This window comes from Octopus bimaculoides, chromosome 5, assembly GCF_046866305.1.
Source record: "Octopus bimaculoides isolate indiv1 chromosome 5, ASM4686630v1, whole genome shotgun sequence".
NCBI classification, from domain to species: Eukaryota; Metazoa; Mollusca; class Cephalopoda; order Octopoda; family Octopodidae; genus Octopus; species Octopus bimaculoides.
Genome location: NC_142932.1, coordinates 31,860,436 through 31,886,723, shown reverse-complemented (window position 1 = coordinate 31,886,723; position 26,288 = coordinate 31,860,436). Strand labels below are relative to the sequence as shown.

Genomic DNA, 26,288 nt, shown 5'->3' with positions numbered 1-26,288 from the left:
ATAAAGATACATAGCCATCTCACATTATATAAGGGTTTGTGGGAGTAGCTGGGGAGAAGATAAATATGGTAGTGATAGGGTGCCAGAGTGAACCCTCGAAGTACAAGTGAGCATAAGAGACAATAGGAACAGTGGATCTTGTGGGGAGAAAGGAGGACCACACTCACTGGTCTGATTTCCACTCATTTATTTGTTTTTACTAAAATTTTTGTTGCGACTGGCGACCTTTCCAATAGTTGTTGATTCTGTCTGTTATCGGTTTTGTGATAACAGACAGAATCGATGACTATTGAAAAGATTGCAAGTCACAACGAAAATTTTAGTGAAAAATAATAAGTAAATGAGTGGAAATCAGACTGGTGTGTGTGTTAAATTAATAAGGCGCAGGAGTGGCTGTGTGGTAAGTAGCTTGCTTACCAACCACATGGTTCTGGGTTCAGTCCCATTGCGTGGCACCTTGGACAAGTGTCTTCTACTATCGTCTCGGGCCGACCAAAGCCTTGTGAGTGGATTTGGTAGACGGAAACTGAAAGAAGCCTGTCGTATATATGTATATATATATATATATGTATGTGTGTGTATATGTTTGTGTGTCTGTGTTTGTCCCCCCCCCCCCCCCAACATCGCTTGACAATCGATGCTGGTGTGTTTACGTCCCCGTAACTTAGTGGTTCGGCAAAAGTGACCGATAGAATAAGTACTAGGCTTACAAAGAATAAGTCCTGGGATCGATTTGCTCGACTAAAGGCGGTGCTCCAGCATGGCCACAGTCAAATGACTGAAACAAGTAAAAGAGTAAAAGAGAGTAAGGCACTAAAAGAGAATGACTCTCCCCAGACACAATAGAATATGCTTCAACACATGAATTCAGATAAAGACTCTTGCAAACCACATACAAAAATGAAATTAAAATATTTTATTATACAATTAAGAACACACACACACAGACAGACAGAGCACAAATAAGAACTGATATAGACTGTGACAAACTGTTCAACCTAAGCCAGCATGGGCAAGAAATGATGATAATGGTACAACAACCGAGAGATCTATAACATTTAAGGATAAAAACAAATAAAACTTCTCCAATCTTGCAGGTTATCTGAAGCTGTTAGCGAAAAAAATAAATGCTCTGCTTTTCATTGTTTTTGCAATATACAGTATTAAATAACATGATAGCATTTCAAGGAATGGAAGGAAAAAAGGAAAAAAACTTTTAAGAACTGTTACAAGGAAACTACATGAGCTGTTTACAATTAATGAGGAAATAGTACATAGAAGAGCTGCCAACATACATTGAAATAACAGATTCCATAGCATTTTTTTCATGATACTCTAGCTCACAGTCTGGTCCATTCAGGTTAGCAATTTAAAAGATTAGCTGCTAAATGCAGAATTGAACTTGCTTACTTTGCTACTTGAGACTAAACACCAGGCTGTACTAACATGCCACAAAATATAAACTTACAACACATCCAGTCTGCTCACTAGAGCATTCATTGTCATTTGAAGAGATGAGGGTATAGTTTTACCCAATCCTTGTATCAAATCACAATAAATATGCATTAGAAAACTTAAGTAGAATGTGTAAAGTTCAAATACTTCTTTGTTATATATTTCAGGGCATAAACAGCTTCCTAACAAATAATATTCAGGTGGGGAAGTGCTTTACGAAATGATCTGATAACCTAAGGCATAACATCAAAGAATGCCTATGTATCTTCAGAATATTACATTATCAAACAAATAAGCAAAGTAGACCTTTTTTTTTGAAGCACATATGAATACTTAAAAATCCATTACAAAAGCTTAAAGGGACATACGAAAAGATAACAGGTAGTAGACTGCCTTAGTTTATGAGTTACTCGTATTCAAATCAGTTTATCCAAAAATGATCTTTCAGCTTATACTTGTCACAGTCACTGGACTGTGGTCATGCTGGGGCACAGCTTTGAAGGTTTTAGTCAAACAAATCAATCTTTTGACTTATTTTTTTTAGGACAAGCACTTATTTTATCAGTCTCTTTTGCTAAGTTATGGGGACATAAACAAACCAACAAGCTGTCAAGTGATGGTGGGAAACAAAAACAAAGACACACACACACACACTGGGCTACCATGCTGTTTCCATCTCCTAAATTCACTCACAAGGCATTGGTTGGTCTGGGACTATAGCAGAAGACACTTGCCCAAGGTGCTGTGCCATGGAACTGAACTCATAACCAAGTGGCTGCTAAGTGAGCTCCTTAACCATTCTTTTATTCTTTTATTTGTTTCAATCATTTGACTGTGGCTATGCTGGAGCACCACCTTTTTAGTCGAACAAAAATAAACCCCAGGACTTATTCTTTGTGATCCTAGTACTTATTTTATTGGTCTCTTTTGCCGAAACGCTAAGTTACAGGGACGTAAACACATCAGCTTCAGTTGTCAAGTGATGGGGGGGGGGCAAACACAAACATATACATATACACACACATACATATACACATATATACGGGCTTCTTTCAACTTCCATCTACCAAATCCACTCACAAGGCTTTGGTCAGTCCAAGGCTAAAGCAGAAGACATTTGCCCAAGGTGCCACGCAGTGGGACTGAACCCGAAACCATGTGATTCATAAACAAGCTACTGTTGGTTAGACCTAGGAAGCTGCACCGCTTCCTAGGTCTAACCAACAGTAGTATTATTCCCTTCAGGGGACTGACATATTAAGTTGGCAGCATACAACTACTTCATCGTATCACTACTGCATAAATCTCTCTGAGAGATTTAGAAATGTATTATTTCTAAACATCCATAGCTGTTCATAAATCTGCTCAATCAGGTTTGACCTAATGCTAAACAATACCTGGTATTGCTAAATTAGAAAGCAAAGGCAGTTTCATGAAGCTTATGTAAATCTATTTTTACCCACTTGAAAATGTTTGTTTTAAACTCCTAAATTGTTATTTTAGACACATTTTAAACATCCAAATTTGGACAGACCATCTAATCTGCTGATATTTAATTGTTATGAAAACAAACTATCATAATCGTGGTACTAGCCAGTCCTCACTCCTTCATAGAAAATGAGACAATGAGGATTAGTGGTAAGGTCTAGCATTAAATATAAATATCATGATGAGCAGGAAGCCCTAACATTCATATAGGTCCATGTGGTAACTTAAGTAACATAAGAAGTTATAAAATATTTCAGTGAACTGCTACCTTTAGAAACTGTACTGTCTTTGAACCGGAGTTTCTTTACTGTGATAGAATCATCATCATTATCGTTGTTTAACATCTACTTTCCATGCTGGCATGGGTTGGATGGTTCGACCGAGGACTGGCAAGCCAATAGGCAGCACCAGGCTCCAATCTGATCTGGCAAGGTTTCTACAGCTGGATGCCCTTCCTAACGCCAACCACTCCGAGGGTGTAGTGGATGCTTTTTACGTGCTACCAGCACGGGAGCCAGTCAGGGGGCACTGGCATTAACCACGTTTAAAGGGCACTGGCATTGGACCATCATTTAAGAATGATCTTAAATATTCAGACAAAACCCCCTAAAAAAACAAAAAAAAAAATCATTGATTATAATTATTATAAAGTCAGGAGTTAATCAATATCATTTTATGTCCACATTCCATGCTAGAATGGGTTGGATGATTCAACAAGATCCAACAGGCTGGAGGACCATGTCTTGCTCCAGTGTTTCAGCATTGGTTTTGTTTCAATGGTTGGATTCCCTTCCTAACACTAACCACTTTACAGAATGTACTAAGGGCATTTTCTCATGACACCAGCACTGCAGAGGATGTTTTGCCCTCAGCAAGGCCAAAGAGTTCTCTTAAACCCAGTGCTGTCTAACCTCAAGTCACTAACAACTGTACAGAGTGTACTGGGTGCTTGCTTACTGGTGCAATCATCACTCGTGATGTTGCCTTATAACTAGGGCTGTGGAGTTAGAGTCAGAAACAATTAAGGGGTAGCTGGAGTCGGAGTCAGTGTCGGTAATATAGACCACAATTGCTTAATTACATAGAGGAGTCTGAGGTGCCAATAGTAGAGGAGTCAGAGGTGCCAATAGTAGAGGAGTCGGAGGTGCCAATAGTAAAGGAGTCAAAGTTTTTTGTTTTGACTCCACAGCCCTGCATGTAACTCACAGGGTGAAAGAGCCTCCACCAGTGAGAGAGGTGTTAAGAAAAGTTACAGTATAATCGGAGAAACAGGTTTATTGTTGAGGGAGGGTGGTAATGGAGAGAGTAAGAAGGAGAATATGGTAACAAGACTCAGGGTAAGTAAAAGTTGATATCTATATTCGTTAATATTTATAGATTATTTTCACTGCCTTCCTATAAAACAGTCCACAGAGAGTTCAACCTTGAGAGAAACAGTACGGTTCAATATTCAAACTGACTGTGTTAGACTAGTTTCTTTAAACTGCACTAGACATGGCAAAACAAGAAATGGTAGTCTCTTGAACTGATAAAGAAAATTTGCTGGAAGCTGATGCCACACTCATTTACAGGGCCCTTGCTGCTTCTGGTCTGACACAGCTACTTCTCTTGCAGGTGACCAGCACCAGATGTATTTCGTGAACTCTTGCTACAGCAAGGAGTGGCATTCTGTTTGGTGTGTTTGACTTCCAGGAAATGATACTACACTTCAATCTTGACATTGTGTAGTTGGGTAGAAGAAAAGAAAATGACGTCATGCTTCGCAAGAGAAGCTCTTTTAAGAGTTAATAGATGAAACATATGTATACACTGCTAAACCTGAACAAACAGAGTAAAGAATTATATGGATGAAAAAGGTGATAGAAGTTCAAAAATGTAGTGCTGTGAAAGGAAAATGATTAAAGATATTAGATGGCATTAAATTTGAATGTGTTTGGTTGGAGGACGAACACAAAAAACAGAAAAGCAAAAGAATATAAGGGAAATATCAGAGATTTACACATATGTCGAAAATTATCAAATGAAAGTAAATTGATATACTCTTTTACTTTTTTACTTGTTTCAGCCATTTGACTGTGGCCATGCTGGAGCACCGCCTTTAGTCGAGCAAATCGACCCCAGGACTTATTCTTTGTAAGCCTATTACTTATTCAATCGGTGTCTTTTGCCGAACCGCTAAGTTACGGGGACGTAAACACACCAGCATTGGTTGTCAAGTGATGTTGGGGGGACAAACACAGACACACAAACATATACACGCACATACATATATATATATATATATATATATACATATAAACGAGGGGCTTCTTTCAGTTTCCGTCTACCAAATCCACTCACAAGGCTTTGGTCAGCCCGAGGCTATAGTAGAAAACACTTGCCCAAGGTGCCACGCAGTGGGACTGAACCCGGAACCATGTGGTTGGTAAGCAAGCTACTTACCACACAGCCACTCCATAGGAAATTATATAAAATTATAAGGTAAATTAAGAAATATGAATAGCTTATGACTATAGTTGAAATATTTTCTGTGTTGAAAGAAAAGTGTCATACAAATTTTAGATAACTCATTAATTTGAATATTTTAATTTGTGGAATAACAAATATTTTGATTTGTGGAATAACTAACTTGGATATTTTAATTTGTGAGATAACATGAATAAAAGATAAAAATAAATAATCTCAATCATCATCATCGTTTAACATCCGCTTTCCATGCTGGCATGAGTTGGACAGTTTGACTGAGGACTAGCAAGCCAGGAGGCTGCACCAGGCACCAATCTGATCTGGCAAGGTTTCTACAGCTGGATGCCCTTCCTAACACTAACCACTAAAAGAGTGTAGTAGATGCTTTTTACGATGCGGTTCGGCAAAAGAGACCAAAAGAATAAGTACTAGGCATCCAAAGAATAAGTCCTGGGGTCAATTTGCTTGACTAAAGGCGGTGCTCCAGCATGGCCAAAGTCAAATGACTGAAACAAGTAAAAGAGAAAAAAAAAGAGAAAGATATATGTATGTATACTTTTCGTTTTTTATTCTGACACATTTGCTTCATAAATTGATGAAGATATATTTTTGGCAAAGGGAAATTTCATTCCAAAATACTACCAAGTTATATATTACCTTGACTTTAGGAGAGTGAAAGACAAAATCAAAAGTTCACTAGATACAAATGAGGTAGCTAGTTCTTAGAAATAATAAAAGAACATTTTAAAAAAATTGTAAAAAAGAAAGAGTAATAAGACCAGTGAAAATTAAATAGAAATCCATTTATAATCAACTTTTAAATATGTACTCCTTGTCTCTCTCACACACACACATACACACTTCCAAACCCAATCCAGTGGTATGGTTTCTATCATCATTCCAAACCTGACACCAATCCCCTGTGAAGGTATTTAATGAAACTGAAGTAAAGGGTCAGCCCTACCCTTTCCTATCCCCTGTTACATTGAGGTATGGGATGGATGGTAATTCCAGAGCATTTTTGTTTTTTCTTAAGGGTATGTAAAATTAGTAGTGAAACTGCCAGAGTCATTAAGAGTGTAGGACTAAATGCTATGCAGTATTTATTCTCTGTACCCCGAGTTCAAATCCCATTAAGGTCAACTTTGCCTGTTAGTGCTTCAAGGTTGATAAAATGAAACACCAATTCAAAGTGGTGAATTAGTAGAGTTGGTAGACTGTTTGATGAAATGCAGGGTATTTATTGTGGTTTGTTACATTTCAAGTTCTTGGGTGATAGACTTAAAATGTTGCTTGGTTTAGGCATCTGGTCCTTGGGTGCATTTGACAGAGTTCCTCTGTTGCAAACATTCAGGCAAGACCTCTAGTATGAGGATAAGTTCCTCCCTTTACCCAAACTAGTTTTGGAGGCCCTGGAAATAAAGTATCATAGGCATATCCCTTCTGTCTCTGACAAAATGGTAAATTAAAAAAAAAAAATTATATTGAATAATTATATCATCATCATCATCATCATCATCACCATCATCATCATCATCATTATCGTTGTCGTCATCGTCGTTTAATATCTACTTTCCATGCTGGCATGGGTTAGACAGTTTGACTGAGAACTGACAAGCTGGGAAGCCGCACCAGGCTCTAATTTGATTTGGCAAGGTGTCTACACTTGGATGCCCTTCCTAACGCCAATCACTCCAAGAGTGTAGTGAGTGCTTTTACGTACCACCAGCACAAGAGCCAGTCAGGTGGCACTGGCATCGGCCATGCTCAAGTGGTGTATTTTTATGTGCCACCGGCACAGGTGCCAGTCAAGTGGCACTGTCATCAGCCATGACTACGATCTCACTTGGCTTGCTGGGTCTTCTCAAGTAGGGTCTTATTCATTTAAAAAGTTTACATCAAGTTATATGTCAATAAAATATAGAAAATGGAAGGTGGCGAGCTGGCAGAATCGTTAGCACGCTGGGCAAAATGCTTAGCGGTATTTTGTCTATCTTCACATTCTGAGTACAAATTCCACCAAGGTCAACATTGCCTTTCATCCTTTCGGGGTCGACAAATTAAGTACCAGTTGCGTACTGGGGTTGATCCACTGCGTTAAAGCAGGGATTAAAGAAGCAACAGTTACCACACGGTCAAAAAGTAATTCTTTTGGAGTTTACCTCAGTATTTCATTTTATGATGCTTCACGGCATGGTTTTCTGCTGCCCACTTTCTTCCAGTCTTTCCAAACTTGTCACACACACAGCCTCATCATCATATGATGTTCACTTTTCCATGCTTGCATGGGTCAGATAAAATTTGAGGTACATTTTCTATGGCTGGATGCCCTTCCTGTCACCAACCCTCATCTGTTTCCAAGCAAGGTATATTATTCCCATGGCAAGACAAGTTTTTCACAAAGGACTGGAAACAAATGACACTGCTTGTATGACAGTGCTACTCATTTACAACCATCACATGACGTCAGAACAAGAGGGGACACAAACTTCCCTCCAGCACACGACGGGTTTCTTTTAGTTTCTGTCTTCCAAATCCACTCACAAACATTGATCAGCCCAGTGCTATAGGAGAAAACATTTGCCGAAAGTGCCACACAATGAAATTGAACACAAGACCACATGGTTAGCAAGCCAGTTTCTTCACCATACAGCCATGCCTGCACCTATAACCACGCCTGTATTAATGTGCATACTTAAAATGCTTTCAGCAGCAGAAATTTTCAAATAGTCATGCATTTAATTTATAAACTTTGCATAATTTCCTTGGTGCTTTGTAACCTTGATAAGTCAAATAGAGGCTTTTCCACCAAGAATAATTAACATAATTTTTGTGTCCTATAAAATAACCATAACACATACATAATTTACTTCATCACACTCAACTCTATCTCAACCAAAACAGAGTCAGTAATAAATCCAAAATATAATTAATATTATGTAAATCCCAAATTCACAAACTTAATTACAACTTCAAAACTTGCAATATAGAAAATATGATTTTCTGAACACGAACCTTTTGACAATTCATTTATCACATTAGAAGCAGCTACTCTTCTGTTGTTGACAAGTTTAGGAAGAGACTTGGAAAGCTGGGCTATTTCAGTTGACAATTTGCCCAAATCATTTGGGTCTACCATCATCCACCCTCGTTTCTGTAATACAAGCATGCAGCACTTAAAATATTATCTAAATGTTTGATAAAAGAACTCAATCACATGCAAGATATATCCAAATATAAAATCCTTTAAACTGTTTCAGTTTGTCTTTTTTTTTAATTAAAAATTAAAGCATTGAAATATAATGATTGTGTATCATGAGGAAGGAAAAATATTTTATGTTTCAAGCAGAGCTCTTTATCAGCACCGCCTTTCTCTTCTGTTCTGGCTTTTATCCAAAGTTACAGTTTCTGACACACAACTCTGCTATCTTCATTTATCTCCTTTTACTTGCTACAGTCATTGGACTGCAGCCATGTTGCAGCACCACCTTAAAAGGTTAAGTCAAACAATCGAACTTGGGGCATATTCTTCAGCCAAGTACTTATTCTATCAATCTAGTTTGCAAAACTGCTAAGTTATGGAGAAGTAAATAAACCAAAACCAGTTGTCAAGCAGTAAAGGCAACAAACAAACACACACACACACACACATGCAATAATGGGCTTCTACAAAGTTTCAATCTCCCAAATTCACTCACAAGGCATTGGTCAGCCTATGGCTATAGAAGACACTTGTCCAAAGTGCTGCATAGTGGGACTGAACCCAAAACCACATGGCTGTAAAGCAAACTTCAGTCTTTAAAGATTATTACATTTTTGTGTAATTCAAGTAAAATAATATTTTAATGTTAAACAAAATTTTATCACAAACCTTTTCGCTGCCATTTGTCCAGGAAATCCAAGACATCCATGTCTTCTGCCAAGATTCTAAATTGCTTGATAACTTTTTAATCAACGATCCCTAGTGAAATAAATACAAAATATATCAAAGTAAGATTATAATTTTTCAAACTAATTACCTCATTTGAAGGGGATATTTTTTCTATATTTACATTTACACTACAAGAATTTGGTAAAGTGGTTCATGACAGGAAGAGAATCCAGCAATAGAAGTCAAGCCAAAATGACATGTATGGGCAACAATCTATGAAGGGTAGTGACTCCCAATAAGAAATCACTTGGACTATGATGACCCATCAGATCCATGCAAGCATTGAAGTAAATATAGTCTCGAGCCTTAGGATTCATAGGGTTGGTTATCTGGTTTCCATGGTGGATAAATGACCAGGAGAGGATGTGTTGTAAGTAGCTTGCTTACGAACCACATGGTTCTGGGATCAGTCCCATTGCATGGCACCTTGGACAAGTGTCTTCTACTATAGCCTTGGGCCAACCAAAGCCTTGTGGGTGGATCTGGTAGACGGAAACTGAAAGAAGCCCATCGTATATATATATATATATATGTTTGTGTGTCTGTGTTTGTCCCTCCACTCTTGCTTGACAACCGATGTTGGTGCGTTTACGTTCCCATAACTTAGCGGTTCAGCAAAAGAGACCGATAGAATGAGTACTACGCTTACAAAGAATCAGTCCTGGGGTTGATTTACTTGACTAAAGGCAGTGCTCCAGCATGGCCACAGTCAACTGACTGATACAAATAAAAGAAAGATCACAAGGTGCTCCCAGAAAGAGATGAGAGTCCGTAACAGGGTTACTACTCATTCACAGCTGAGTGAACTGGAGCAATGTGAAATGAAGTGTTTGGCTCAAGAACACAATGTACTGCCCAGCCCAAGAATCCAAACTATGATTACATAATTATGAGTGCAATATTCTAAAAATTAGGTCAGACACCTTCATATGTGATGCGAGAATGCAAAGTGGATGTAAAACGATGATGACTTCATTTCTAATTATGCAATTTCTGATCATTGTTTTATTCTTTGATATGTACATAATATCAGGTTTGATAAAAGCAAGGAACCTTTATTTCCAAACTAAGGGTAATAACATTTAAATCTGGCATATATGTTCAGAAATGAGATACCTTGTGATGATTAGATATCAAACCAATCAAATTATTGTGGATGTAAATATTGCAAAGGTCATAAGAGAGGTTACCCATTGCTCCGAAACTTTCTATTTGTTCAAGTAATATGATATGACAATTTATTATTGAGTTTCTGAATATTATGAATTGTATGAGAGGTTAATATTGTTAACTTAATTTATCTTTTTTTTTTTTTAATTCAAATTGTTATTTACATTCTGTACTTCTGTTAATAACATATAAAACATTAAAAAAAAATTCTTTTCTACTCTAGGCACAAGGCCTGAAATTTTGGGAGGGGGGGGGGGGGCAGTCGATTAGATCGACCCAAGTACGCAACTGGAACTTAATTTATCGACCTTGAAAGGAAGAAAAGCACAATTGACCTCGACAGAATTTGAACTCAGAATGTAAAGACAGACAAAAATACCACAAAGCATTTCACCCAGTGTGCTAATGTTTCTGCCAGCTCACCACCTTCAAAAAAATATTTCTTTCTTTGTTGACCACAAGGGGCTAAATATGGAGGGGACAAACAAGGACAGAGAAAGGGATTAAGTCGATTACATTGACCCCAGTGCGTAACTGGTACTTATTTAATCGACCCCGAAAGATGAACGGCTAAGTCGACCATGGCAGAATTTGAACTCAGAATGTAGTGGCAGATGAAATGCTGCTAAGCATTTCGCCCTGCATGCGAACGTTTCTGCCAGCTTGCCGGCAGATGAGGCTAATAGCTCTAAAAATGGTAAACAGCAAATTACTTTAAGTAGATTTTATAAAATATGGCCCCAGTTTACTTGATGGAACCAGTAAAAGAGTATATAAAAATAAAGCCAGCTTAAGTTTTTAACTTGATTTTATTGACATCATTGTCAGCTTTGGTGGCAATGTCATCACCAGAATATAGAACAAACATTAAGTCGACATCGTTTTCTTTTTTACTCGAGTAAGCTTATTTAAATCTAAAGATCACTGAGTAACAGTATCAAAAATGAAACAAAAAGAAACAATATGTGTACATAAAACACAAAAACAAACAGATATAAAACATGCTTCAAAATATACTTATTTTTAGTTTTTTTCCATCTTAACTATTTATGACAATAATGAAAATGACAGTTGACTTAGCATTGAGTGGCTGCAAATTATTTTCAAAATAGATTCCACCCACTGAAATGATCCAGTAAAGTGAACTAGTACAACAACCTTAATCATTAGCACTAAAACTCACTTCTCTTTTGTTGGCATAATTACAATTATTTATACAGCTTTCTAACTTTATTCTCTTCTTGCTTTTTGATTTATTTAAGGTTTATTATATATATTTTTTGTTTGCTCTTTTTACCCTTTCATTCATAACACCTAACAAGGTCTTTTACTATCACTACTTTCTTTGATGTGTCACTGTATGACTCTGCGTGAGTGTGTGTGTATGTGTACATGTGTGTGTGTGTGTGCGAGCACCTACCGTTATTATTTGTTGCACACAAGGTGAGAGTCAAATGTCAAATGTCTGTACTCTCTCTCTCTCATTCACTATTTATAACCATCAACATTTATCAATGGAACAAAGCAAATGGGAAAATGGGAAGTAGCAACATTTATTCCTTTACCAACAGAATTAGTATTGTAAATAAAATAACTATAACTGAAGAACAGATACATAATGTACTAGGAATTATTTTACTGTGTATTCTATAGCACTTGCATAACCAAAGAGTAAAGCATGTTTGTGTGTGTATACATACACACACACATGCTTTTATACACACACATATATATGACGCACATATATATAACAAACACACATGCTTTTACACACATCCTTTTATACACACACACTTTTATACACACTGTCACACACATGCTTTTATACATACATATATACACACACATGCTTTTATACACACACATATATACACACGTTTTTATACATACACATATACACACACACATTCTTTTATTCACATATATACACACAATGCTTTTATACACCTATATACTCACATACTTTTATACACATATACACACACACACATGCTTTTATACAGACACACACGTGAGTCACTTACAAAACACTTAAAACAATGTTTCACAATGCATATTGGTTTCAAATTTCTGCACAAGGCCAGCAGCTTCGGAGGAGAAGGTAAGTCAATTGCACTGACCCCAGTACGTAGCTGGTACTTATTTTATCGACCCTGAAAGGATAGAAGGCAAAGTCAGAAAGTATAGATGGACAAAATGTTGCTAAGCATCTTTTCTGGCACAGTAACAATTCTGCTAACTCACTGCCTTAATACAATGAATATTCTTTTCCACTCTAGGCACAAGGCCCAAAATTTTGGGGGAGGGGGCCAATCAATTAGATCGACTCCAGTATGCAACTGGTACTTAAATTATCGACCCCAAAAGGATGAAAAGCAAAGTCGACCTAAGTGGAATTTGAACTCAGCATGTAAAGACAGACGAAATACCGCTAAGCCTTTCGCCCAGTGTGCTAACAACTCTACCAGCTCACCAACTTGTTATACAATGAATATCAAAAGAACAAATGACCTCCCTCAATTATAAACATTCAATTTCTGGGATATCAAGACTTTTTTCACATATTACAATTATTTGAGCCCACTTGTTAGACAACAAACATAAAAGAATGTAGCTTTTATTGTTTTTTCTCTCTTTTAGATATAAAAGACAACATGAATGAGTGGTTAAGTTTCCTTCCCAACCACAGGGTTACAGGTTCAGTCCCACTGCATGGTACCTTGGGTGAGTATCTTGTACTATAGCCCAGGTTGACGAAAGCCTTGTAAGTGGATTTGGAAGAGATAAACTTACCCCATTGTATGTATGTGTGTGGGCACATGTGTGCACAGGTGCATGTGAGCATGGGTGCATGTGAGCACAGGTGCTTGTGTACATGTGTGTGGGTGTGCATGTGAATGCAGGTGCACATGCATGTATGTGTGCATCCATGTATTCATGCATGCGCGTGCACACACACATACACATTTTTTTGTTTTACATTTCCATGTTGCTGAGAAAAAAATCACTGAACTACTAGTAGTGATATTGTTGAAATTTGCCATCAACACATCATCTGCTGGCTTTGCGCCTTCAAAGATGATGAGAATAAGAGATCCTTAATTTGGGAAAATAGGTAAGGGTAGGCAACAGGAAGGGCATCTAGCTGTATGTAATGCCCCAGTAATATATTTAAGCCATGCTAGTAAAAGAAAACTAGCAGACATGAATCAAATGAACTGGTGAGAAAAAAAGGAATGATCATCAGGCTGAAACCTGGCTTGCACACATGCAAGAGATTGGAATCTGTTAAAGGTACTCAAAGGACACTTGATATTAAACCAAGAAAGAGACTATCTTTACTATCCAAGAACAGGAATCTTCTCACCAAAAGGCTAGCGTATTAGCTTCCATCAATCAAATTTCATTCACAAGGATTTGGTAGAAGACACTTTGCTTAAACTGTCATAAGGTGAAAATTTTGGCCCAAGGTGGATGTATGATTAAAGACAATCTAGTCATAACTGTCTTTTTATTCAAGCATAATCAATCTTAGTCCATGTTATCCAACGTCTGCTTTTTTTTTTTTTTTCAAAAACAGTTATTCATCTGAAAGAGACTGGCTGCTATTTCTGGTGGTCAGCTAATGATGGAACTCTACATGATCACCTGAGATTTTTCTTTCTTTCTTTTTAACTAATGAGTAAATGGTAATTATGTGAAAGAATCAACAAGAACACAGTAATTGTTTAGAACAAATTTTAGATGCAATTACACACCTAATAGCATAATTTTAATTAAATACCTTTCTGTGTGACAATTTCAGAGAATTATTCCTATATATTATTACAAATGCCGACATGTCATATGAGTGCAGTCTAATTTATATTAATAAAATAACAAGACCATTGAGATTCCCCTACGAGTGCAACATTTTGTACGGCTTTAATCAAAAGTATAAATCTATCAATTTGGTTACTGCAATCTATTTCCAAATCACACTTGCATGTTACTAACTGATTATTTTCTCTGAAGGCTGTTATTAACTTTATTTTAAACACAAAATATAGAGTAATATATACAGCAGCTAACCTAACTACCTTATTTATAAATATGAACTCAATATGAGTCATGCCTATAACTAGGAAAATTAAATTAAAAGATGTTATTTCATTTCAAAACATATATATGTAATGTCTCCTAACTATTAATATATGAAATTATTCTTAAGTATACTATTTTCTTAATTTGATATAAATAGAGTTTTAATGGTATACTTCTGTTTCAAAACTCAAAATTATCCATCACCCTTACCATTCAGGATGCATTTTGCCACTCCGGTGGGGTTTGAAGAGGTCAACTGTACAAGTTTTAAGGCTTTCTCCTCAATTCACATTTTTCATGTGATGAACATTCTGTCCAATCAAATACATCACCAAAGAACTAATTTTCCATTCTCTTCTATTCTATAGAAATGACTAAACAACTGAGTTAATATTTACATATTTAACCCTTTTGTTACCTTATTTCTGTTGAGATGCTCTGTGTTTCTTTCAATTAATTTTAAATATAACAAAATTCGTTGACTGTCACCCATGCCAACCTTCCTTCATTGGACACAAAACTCAGCTTGCGAAGACCTGTTGGGGCAAGTGAGATCGAAACCGAACCAAATTCGATGAATGGCACCTGTGCCAGTGGAGCACTAACAGCACCATCCAGGCAGGATCACTGCCAGAGCAGCGGTCTTGCTCCCGTGCCGCTGGCACATAAAAAGCACCATTTGAGTGTGATCGTTTCCAGCTTCGCCTTACTGGTACTTGTGCCGGTGGCATGTGAACAAAACATTGGACTGACTCCTGTGCAGGTGGCATGTAGAAAACACCATTTGAGCCATTGCCAGTACCGCCGGACTGGCCCTTGTGCCGGTGGCACGTAAAAAGCACCCACTACACTCTCGGAGTGCTTGGTGTTAGGAAGGGCATCCAGCTGTAGAAACTCTGCCAGATTAGATTGGAGTCTGGTGTAGCCTTCCGCTTCGCCAGTCCCCAGTCAAATCATCCAACCCATGCTTGCATGGAAAGCAGACGTTAAATGATGATGATGATGATGATGACGATGATGATGATGATAACAAAGAATTTAGGAATATTTGGGCCAGATATGGCCACTTTAAATGCTAAAGTGGTTAAGAGAGATTTTGCTGTTTTTTTCTAAACAGTCAAGTGAACATGTAGAGTTCCCTTCTTTAGCTCAACTTTTTCCATGTATCAATTAAATGGAAATCATGAAGAAGAATCAACAAAAACACAATAATTGTTCAGAATAGATTTTTGTATGTGATGTTTTCAGAGAGGTACGAATCAAATGCTGGGGGAGGGGGCTATCTTTTGTTTGTTGGGATCAGTTACATTGCATTGTGAGAAGGATCATGGAAAGAACACTCCATGACCCTTTCTCCATCCAGAAACAGAAGTGGGTTGAGTGAGTGTCAAGCAACTTCTTATCATAGAAAAACTAATGTGTTGCTAAAACTGTTCAAAGATAGCTTGATGTGTAGGACGACAGGGAACAGAAATTAAACGGAAGAAGGCACTGTTGTAAGTATTCAGGGAAGCTTTCCAGTCTGAAGATACCTTTCTCCAAATGATCCCAAAATCCCTGAAAAGGCTTATGGACATTGCCCTTTCTCCTCTAATTCTGGAAAGAAAAATAAAAAGAAAAGAAACAGAACCATCCATCATTGAAATCCTCAACCATCAAATCATAGACTTCTCAATCCAACATGACATTTCCAAAGCAACATAATAGTTTTGCTTGACTGACTTACCACACATCAGCCAATACTTCTTAATATTCAGCTACTTTTTTAGCCCACTCAGTCTTACTCTAAAGAACTTTAAAAATCATCAGGGGAAACATGATACTAATCTCTCACCAACCTATAATGAGCTTGATTGGTTAAAAGTTTATTACTTAGAGAATTATACATTTAAAAACATATGTAAATACTGATTTCACATAGGAGAATTTAATTCTTCTTTGAATTACTGAATGATAATCCTTCCTAATTGGTAACTTCCATGTACTCATAAATGTAGTTTTTCTAAACCTGTCAGAAATAACTATGTTCACACCGACAATGTATCAGCTGGGTTCGAAATAAATTTAGAAGAAATATCATCAGTGGTGTTGTATGTTGATTTACTTTCACAGAATTATTCAATGAATGTCTAAGGTGTCTTTCCAGACTACCCTCAGGGAAGTAAAATTGTGCCAAATTGCTAAGATCTTCTCTGTATGAAGCATAGGTGTGCTGATGACTTTTCATTCTTAAAACAACAGCAAGAACTTTAAAAATTACACATCCTTCAATAGCTTAAGCAGAGCTAGAACAGGAGAACTACTGAGATGCTAAGAAAACCAATCAAAGATGTTAGAAAATGTGAATGTAATCTAACCAAACTTGAAAGAACAACAAAAAAAAATGTCCTATTATTTTTGTTTCCTTCAAAGAAACATATTTAGTCTCAGAATTAATGAAGAGATAAAAATAGGCAGAAAGTATTTTGCAAGTAATAAATTAATTAGTAAGCCTGAAAATAACCTTTTAGTGCCTGAAATTGCTTAAAAAAGATAAATTGCTGATAGTAAATAACAACTATGAATAGCTTAGAATACTCAGCAAGACAAATTATTCCATTGGTTGGCATCGCCAAAAACCTTCCTCCTTCACCCAGTTAAAACCATACTTGACAAGCTAGTTACTCCCCTTTGGCAGATAAATGCCTCTTTTCACAGTCACCACATGACACCAGAGAAATCATCATTCTTAGGCTCCCTCCATAAAATCTTTCACTGTTATTTACAGAACCTTTATACCCAGTGGTCTTATCACTGCCAGGTTACGGCTATAAAGCACTCCACCACCATTATTTACCCACAAAATGGAGGCAATCTTTGTACCCAGTGGTCTTTACAGCCACTGTAAACACCTTGATGCTTCAAACCAACCGACAAGCAGTAAGACTAAAGAGTGACAAAGGATAGATGGACTTTGCCGTCCAATCACTGACAGGTCTCTCTCTAATGCTAGTATTGCAATAAAATTAACCTGTTCTACGTTGTAAGGTGGCTGTGATAGGGAGAGTATCCAGTTCTGTAAAAATGAAAGGGATGAACAAATAGAAGACAGGAGTAGGGGGGCTTCTTTTATTGCGAATCAAATAAACTCTCTATTTGCCTGAAGACAAAATAGGGTAGCAGAGGTTCTCTAGACTTTTTAAAGACAAGTTCTCTAGTGCCAGTATCATGATAAAATGTGCCTGGTCCATGCTCTAATGTACTTTGTCAAAACTGTGATAAAATCAACAAGGTTGATCTGGGACTAAACAGCATAATGTGTAAGATAATGAAGGATTGCAATAGAAGGTGAGACAAAGACCATATTGGATAATGATATGAAGGACAAATGGTTAGCAGTGAGACAGGAGCATGGTTAATAGTGAAATGTCACAGATGAAGGTGAGGTAAAGAACTGTAGCAGCTTGTGGTAAAGGACAATGGAGAATCAAATCACATCACAGAGGTTACCCATCTACAAGGGCAGTAATTCTGAATAACAACTGATAGGGCTGGTGGCATGATAAAATATACTTAATATATTCTATAATGCATGTGAAAAACAACATTTGAGCGGGGTCATTGCCAGTGCCACTAGACTGGCTTCCATGCAGGTGGCACATAAAAAACACCTTTTGAGCGTGGTTGTTGCCAGTACCGCCTGACTGGCCCTCGTGCCGGTGACACATAAAAGCATCCACTACACTCTTGGAGTGGTTGGTGTTAGGAAGGGCATCCAGCTACAGAAACCTTGCCAGATCAGATTGGAACCTGGTGCAGCCTCCTGGCTTGCCAGTCCTCAGTCAAACCGTCCAACCCATGCCAGCATGGACAGCGGACGTTAAACAACGATGATGATGATGATGATGATAATGAAGTAGGTGAACAGGAAGGGCATCCAACCTTAGAAAACATGTCAAAACTAGAACAAACAAGGTGCAGACTCTGCAAGAAACAGCACAGGTTACCTATCTAGGATAATGTAGTTCTAAATACAGTTTGAAAATTATGAGGTGATTATGATTGGAATGTCTTTTATTACAGGTCTTCTAGACCAGGCCTAACCAGGGCTAAAATAATTAAATTTTGACACAAAGACAGCAATTTTCATCAAAGGAGTAGGTCGCTTACATTGACTAATGCTTGACTGGTACTTGATTTTACCAACACTGAAAGGATGAAAGGCAAAGTCGACCTCAAAATTTCAACTCAGAACTTAAGTGTCGAAAGATGCCATGAAGTATTCTTTCCATGGGCTAATGATTCTGCTAGCTCACTGCCTTGCATCCACTAATTAGATAATAACTAAATACAAATAAGTCAATGAGGGACTGTCGCTCAACCCACTAAAAACAGCAGTTAAATCTATCCCCTTTTGTTAACAAAGGTACTACTTAAATACAGCGGTCCCGACACATCTACGTAACCCTAACCCTAACCCCCTAATGAGTGTGCACTTTAAAAACATATCGTTATGTAGATGCATCGGGACCTCTGTATTTAAGTAGTGCCTTAACAAATTTCTATCAAAATGCACTACTTTTGTTTTAATTAATTTTGAAAATAATGAAAAATTTAGTAAAATGACTCATTACTTTGCTAGTGTTTGAGCGTTTTTTTTTTTTAATAGGCGTAGGAGTGGCTGTGAGGTAAGTAGCTTGCTTATTAACCACATGGCTCCGGGTTCAGTCCCACTGCGTGGCACCTTGGGCAAGTGTCTTCTACTATAGCCTCGGGCCAACCAAAGCCTTGTGAGTGGATTTGATAGACGGAAACTGAAAGAAGCCCATCATATGTGTATATATATATATGTATGTATGTGGGTGTGTATATGTTTGTGTGTCTGTGTTTGTCCCCCCAACATCGCTTGACAACCGATGGTGGTGTGTTTAGGCCCCTTTAACTTAGCGGTTCGGCAAAAGAGACCGATAGAATAAGTAATAGGCTTACAAAGACTAAGTCCTGGGGCCGATTTGCTCGACTAAAAGCGGTGCTCCAGCATGGACACAGTCAAATGACTGAAACAAGTAAAAGAGTAAAAAGAGAGAGAGAGTAATAATAAAGTTTTGACGGAAAGTTTTGATTTAAATCACTCCAAAACTGAAACTTTGCATCGTGGGACCAAATGCGATCTCAGGTAAGTTGGTATAAAACGGGTTAAAAGTTACTCAACCATTTAAACAAAAAAAATGGGACACATTATATGGAATATTGTAATTCTAGACATGTTGAGGTTGACTATCAAGTTATAGAATACATAATCTATCCTTGCTTTTCCAAAACGATAGAGTTCTGTACCGCCGCTTGGCATCTTGGAAAGCTGACTTCTGTGAAACTAGAACCGCAGGATTTCTGAAGAAAAAAAAAATTTAATGCGAATTACATGTTTCAGAATGCTGGATACTATAAAAAATACTGAAAAAAAGTTAACATTTTTGCTCCCGTGAATCAGGGATATTTACTCAAAAACTCCGCCCTTTATTTTATCGATCATAGCATTTAGATGGAAGCTAAGTCGATCCCGGCGTAAAAGGCTGTAACTAAACACCACAGCCGACGCTTTAACGATTCTGTTAAATAATTATTGTTGTTCTGTGGAGATTATATTCGAATGATGTAGTGGCTAATAGGTTGCTTTTCTTCAAGTTCTTCCAGTTATTTCATTAAAATTCGATGCAGACGTTCCCTTTTCCTGCTGCCATTCCGCAGGTGTACGACAACGGGATTAAACAATAATAGATCCACCACGAAAAATCACAACAGACCACCACTGTTGCTTATAAACAACAAAACTTGTACATTGTTATTACATTTTTTGTTGAGATTTAACAGTCAAAAGAAATGACATTGATTTATCGACAGTCGAATTGTCGTCCGTACAAGACTTGTTTTTGTCGTCCGTACAAGTCTTGTTTTTGTCACCCTTTCCTTTCATGGAAGGAATAAATTAATATCTTACCATCTGTAGAAGACTATGTCTGGAAACAGTTGTAGGAACATCATTTCTATAGCAATATTCAGAAGTCATGTTCAACACACAACAAACAAATTGTCTCATCAACTCCAAACACCACAATGAAGAGTTTTAGTGTCACTTCGCTACTTTACGGAACTTTTAAACAAAAATCTTCAAACAGGTTTATTTTTGTCTGAATGTTCGTAAATATTTACATTTATATAAATAAATGTATTATCAGTCAATTTTTCTTTCTCTTGCAATAATAATTAAAAAAATCTTTAATACCACAGCAAAACTTTCTAAACGTTTTCCCTTGCCATTGTTAGTTCGTTCTAAATGCGTTTATGATTGCGTAATTAATTGGAATGTTTGAATAATTAAATTTAATTAATTTGACTCGAGAAACATTCCTCCAATTTTTTTGTACACATTATACTGGTGCTATAAAATGACGCCCCCGCCATCACTCCATCTGGAGTGCCATAAAACATTAATCTCTAACGAGAGCAGTAAAGACGTAGTTTTATATCATAATTCCACTTGCGATTAGTATTAAATCGACCAAAATACTTGACTGTTACTCTACTTTATCTACCCAAGATAAAAAGAGAATTTCACCTTGTTGATATTTGAACTCTGAACCTAAAAAGCAAATGCATTTCATCCGACATCTGCCAATTCACAGACCTGCTCATAGAAATTTAAAAGAATGGTTAATACTTAATAGAACCAGCAAAACTTGTAGAAATTCTATTGTTATTTTCAAAACTATAAAATTGTTGGAAGTTAAAGGAAATCTATAGGATACAAAAATTCTTTTATTCTTTTTCCTGAAACGTTTTATTCTCGAAATCATGTGAAGTTCTCTACGACTACAACTTTGGAAATGATAATCATTGTTATTCATTGCTGACCTCTTCAACATTAAGAGTTGTTATCGTTTTTATTTTTATGTCAAGAATGAAGGTGCTCTAGAAAGAAAATACTGATTCACTACTCTTCACCTTATTATTATTAAAATTTCAGTCCCACTGCGTGGCACCTTGGGCAAGTGTCTTCTACTATAGCCTCGGGCCGATCAAAGCCTTGTGAGTGGATTTGGTAGGCGGAAACTGAAAGAAGCCCGTCGTATATATGTATATATATATTGTTTGTGTGTCTGTGTTTGTCCCCCCTAGCATTGCCTGACAACTGATGCTGGTGTGTTTACGTACCCGTCACTTAGCGGTTCGGCAAAAGAGACCGATAGAATAAGTACTAGGCTTACAAAGAATAAGTCCTGGGGTCGATTTGCTCGACTAAAGGCGGTGCTCCAGCATGGCCGCAGTCAAATGACTGAAACAAGTAAAAGATAAAAGAACATGTTTATATATATATATATATATATATATATATATATATATATATATATATATATATATATATATGTATGTATGTATGTATGTATGTATATATATGTATGTATGTATGTATATATATATATATATATATATATATATATGTATGTATGTATGTATGTATGTATGTATATATATGTATGTATGTATGTATATATATATATATATATATATATATATATATATATATATATATATATATATATATATATATATACACACACACTCAGTGGTGGGTTGGGTCTAAAACTATTGGTTGCAGCACGGAATTTTGTCAGTGATCAGGTCGCGGTCTCAAAGCGACGAAAATATTTTGGCAATTTAAATTTAAATGTTGAAGTGAATCTAACAGTTCTTGTGTTTTCAGAAGTAACTTAACACTACAGAAAACGAACTGGATTATGAAAAATCTACGTAAAACTATAAACAATAGTAGCCGTTGCCTATCTATTTGTACGCAAACACATAATTTCTATTACGTGTGTGTGTGTGGTCAAATTTTGGAGAAGTGGGGTTAGTCAATTACATCGACCCTAGTACTCAACTGGTCCTTATTTCAACGACGAAGAAAGGTTAAGTCGACCTCGGTGGAATTTCTACCAGGTCACAAATAAAGCACAGACGTCCGTCACTGAACTCATTTTTAAATTTAAATTTAAATTTTTCAAAGATCCCTAATGCACTTTGTTTCGTTTGTGCGCGGGATTCTCCATTCCTGGAAAAATTGTCTTGTATGAAACTGGTCTGTGATGCAAAAAAGAGTGGGGACCGTTATTAAACAACAACCTGTTGATTCTTCGAGCTACCGAGGTGGAGGGCATAAATATAGTTGCTCAACTTACTAGAGATAACAGCCAAATCACCTGCAATCCACACATCTCAAATGTTTTAATCTTATAAAACGGATACACTGGACAATTTTGTCCAAGATATACAAAAATACAGGGATTATTATTCTGCGAAAAAATCTCGGACTCTAAGCGAAAATTTCAAAACATATTATTGGTTTTATATTGTTAATAAAGAGAACTATTTATGTCACTGACATTGTTGACTAATATTAAGTTGCGAGGGCCCCTTACTACCAGGAACATTAGATGGAGGGCGGGGTAGGTTTAATAAGAGCGACACAAATGTAACAGCATTTTCTGTTGTGTCTGGGGAGAGTCATTCTCTTTTGGTGCCTTATAATTTAACACACTCACATAAAGAATCTTGCAAACCAAATCCAAGAATGAAATGTAACGGCATTGTTATGCAAATTATTGTAGCAGAGCAAATAAGCTGATCAAAGCTGTTTAAAAACAGCAGACTATTGCAGCACGATCTTTTGATGGGTACATACATGTTGGCACTCCGTCGCTTACGACGTCGAGGGTTCCAGTTGATCCTATCAACGGAACAGCCTGCTCGTGAAATTAACGGACAAGTGGCTGAGCACTCCACAGACACGTGTACCCATAACGTAGTTCTCGGGGATATTCAGCGTGACACAGGTACAACAGAAAAAGGAAGAAATACAGGTACAACAGAAAGAGTGAGAGAAAGTTGTGGTGAAAGAGTACAGCAGGGTTTGCCACCATCCCCTGCCGGAGCCTCCTGGAGCTTTAAGTGTTTTCGCTCAATAAACACTCACAACGCCCGGTCTGGGATTCGAAACCACGATCCTATGACCGCGAGTCCGCTGCCTTAACCACTGGGCCATTACGCCTCCACGATGGGTACATTACAACACAATTAACAATTAGTTAGGGCTGGTCACGCTTGGGATATTTTGATAATAATTTTTAAAATGTTAGATCTCTTTAAAAAAGACAGGAGGGTCATGGGTGGAATGCTATAATTGAAATGATATTTCTTTGAGCATGAGCATGACCAAGAATTTTAGTGCATGTGCAAAAACCAAAATTAATCAATCTGTCAAGAAGTTGTTTTAAAGAATTTGTTTCAGATCACAGAGACTGGGGTACCAAACATTATCATCGTAGGTTTAACGTCTACTTTTCTATGCTTGCATGGGTCAGGTTTTTTTCTTTTTTTTTTTGCGGCAGATTTTCTAGAGCTGGATGATGACCCCGTAACTTAGTGGTTTAGCATAAGAAACAAGTACAATAAGTACTGGGGCTGATTTGTTAGACAAATTATTTTGTCTCAAGGCTGTTCCCCAATAATGGCTGCAGTCCAAAGATTGAAACAAGTAAAGGATAAAAGATTTGTTGGGTTTTCCTGATAAGTTGATGGATTTTAAGTCCCACCAAAGTCAGCTTTGCATTCCATTCCTTCAGGGTCAGTAAAATAAAGTACCAGTCAGTTACTGGGGTTGATATAGTCAACTAATCTCCTGTCCCCAAATTTGAAGCTTAGTGTATGTTAGAAACATTTTTCAGCTTAGTAGTAGTAGTAGTAGTAGTAGTAGTGAAGTGATGAACTGGCAGAGTCATTAACATCTCAGACAAAATGCTTAGCAGTGCCTGGTCTGGGAATTGAACATGCAACCTCACAATTGTAAGCCCAATACTCTAACCACTGAGCCATGTACCTTCACTCGAAACCGTTAGTAGTAGTAGTAGTAGTAGTAGTAGTAGTAGTAGTAGTAGTAGTGGTGGTGGTAGTAGTAGTAGTACTAGCAGTAGCAGCAGCAGCAGCAGCAGCAGCAGTAGTAGTAGTAGTAGTAGTAGTAGTTATAGCAGATTGACATAAAATCACTGTGTTAAACAATCGCATACATGTCATTCCTATGAAGCTTGATTCTTACCAACTTATGACAAACGACTGCATTTTTAAAACATTTCGGCAGAATGAAAAGTATTTCTTTAAAAATATGATTGGGAGATAATGTAAGCTGCTACCACCATCATTCTCTCTCTCTCTCTCTCTCTCTCTCTCTCTCTCTCTCTCTCTCTCTTTTTTTTTGTTTTTTTTTGTAAAATTTCCAGCAGTATTTACCAAATATTTCTCTTTCCCTTTTTCTCTGGAGAGCCATAAATTCTAGTGCCAAAGAGTTCCACTGCCATTCAGCTATGTTTATACATTCATTCCGTCTTAAATTCAACACATTCTTCTTAATGATGTATCCCCATTCATTTGGGTTATGCTCAAGAGGAAGTTTTGTAAATTAGCCATGTTGAGATAAAAATGGTATAAAAGTGCCTGATAACACCTTTTATAAATGACCACAATAAACATGGTTTGGTGAAGAGGAAAGTAAGCTTAAAAACAAGAATTATTAAGTCAGTTTCTTTATAATTTCAGAATGTCTATAAAAACAGTCAAATGATCTTGGTAAAAATCCATTCCAAAATGTCATTTGGAATTCTGTGTTTGTCTCAAAGGCTGTCATTTCCATGTTGAAAAGAATCCAAGTAATTCCTACGGAGAAAATTCCATTTCATATCTGTCTTCCCTTATGGCTTGTTCCTGCCGCCATCTGTCATTTATCACATAAAACTCTTACTTTCTTGCTTTGGTTTACGTCTTGTCTCAGTCTTCTTGCAAGAATCTGAGAAGTTTTGGTGCTTTCAAACATTCTAACCATCTTTTACATTAAAAAAATAAGTGAATGAATATTATTCTTTCGGGAGATGTTAATTTTAATTTCTGGTTGATACAATTATTGGCTAGCAGAATTGTTTGATAGAATGCATAGCAGTTATAGCTCTAAACATTTTGAGATCAAATCCTGTTGATATTGATCATCATCACCATCGTTGTTAGAACAGCTTTGCCAGACAGGGCGGTCTTGTTCTTGCAATTCCCTGGTGAGAAATATATATATATATATATATATATATATATATAATAATAATATTATTAGGGACAAAATCCAAAATTACAGGTAAAAAACTCAATTAAAATCAATTTATAAAAAATTAAAATTAAATTGAGCCTTATAGATAAAGTATATATAAAATATATATAGTTTTAGGGAAAATAACCAATTTTCAAGAACTCATCGATGAAAATCCACTATCACATATAGAAAAATTAATAATTAAAAGCACAATAAATGAGTATAATATAAAGTAAAGTAAATATCATAAGATAAATATAATACAAAGATATATATATATATACTTTATTTAAAAACAGCAGAAATATAACAAAAGACTGTTACTCGGAGTTTCACGTTCCCGTTCATCGGACAGTTTTGTTACTCTACCTCTGGTATTTGAGTACTCATTTTTTCCCCTTGTTGCTTACTCCGGTATATATATATATATATATATACATGCATATGTTTGTCCTCCCAACATCGCTTGACAACCGATGCTGGTGTGTTTACATCCCCGTCACTTAGCGGTTTGGCAAGGAGACCAATATA

The 26,288-nt window shown here is 36.8% G+C and overlaps 1 protein-coding gene across 2 annotated transcripts in view; it reads right to left on the bottom strand.

Annotated features, from left to right (window-relative positions):
* The window catches only part of LOC106880730 (heat shock factor 2-binding protein), a 230,247-nt gene extending 208,941 nt beyond the window's left edge, over window positions 1-21,306 (bottom strand). For both annotated transcript variants that reach the window (XM_052967847.2, XM_052967848.2), the window contains exons 1-3: window positions 20,571-21,306; window positions 9,281-9,370; window positions 8,425-8,563 (exon numbers count right to left, since the gene is read on the bottom strand). In XM_052967847.2, coding sequence (XP_052823807.1) covers window positions 8,425-8,563; window positions 9,281-9,370; window positions 20,571-20,669 — 328 coding nt within the window. In that variant the 5' untranslated portion in view covers window positions 20,670-21,306. The remainder of the gene's footprint in view (window positions 1-8,424; window positions 8,564-9,280; window positions 9,371-20,570) is intronic.
* Between the last annotated feature and the right edge of the window lie 4,982 nt (window positions 21,307-26,288).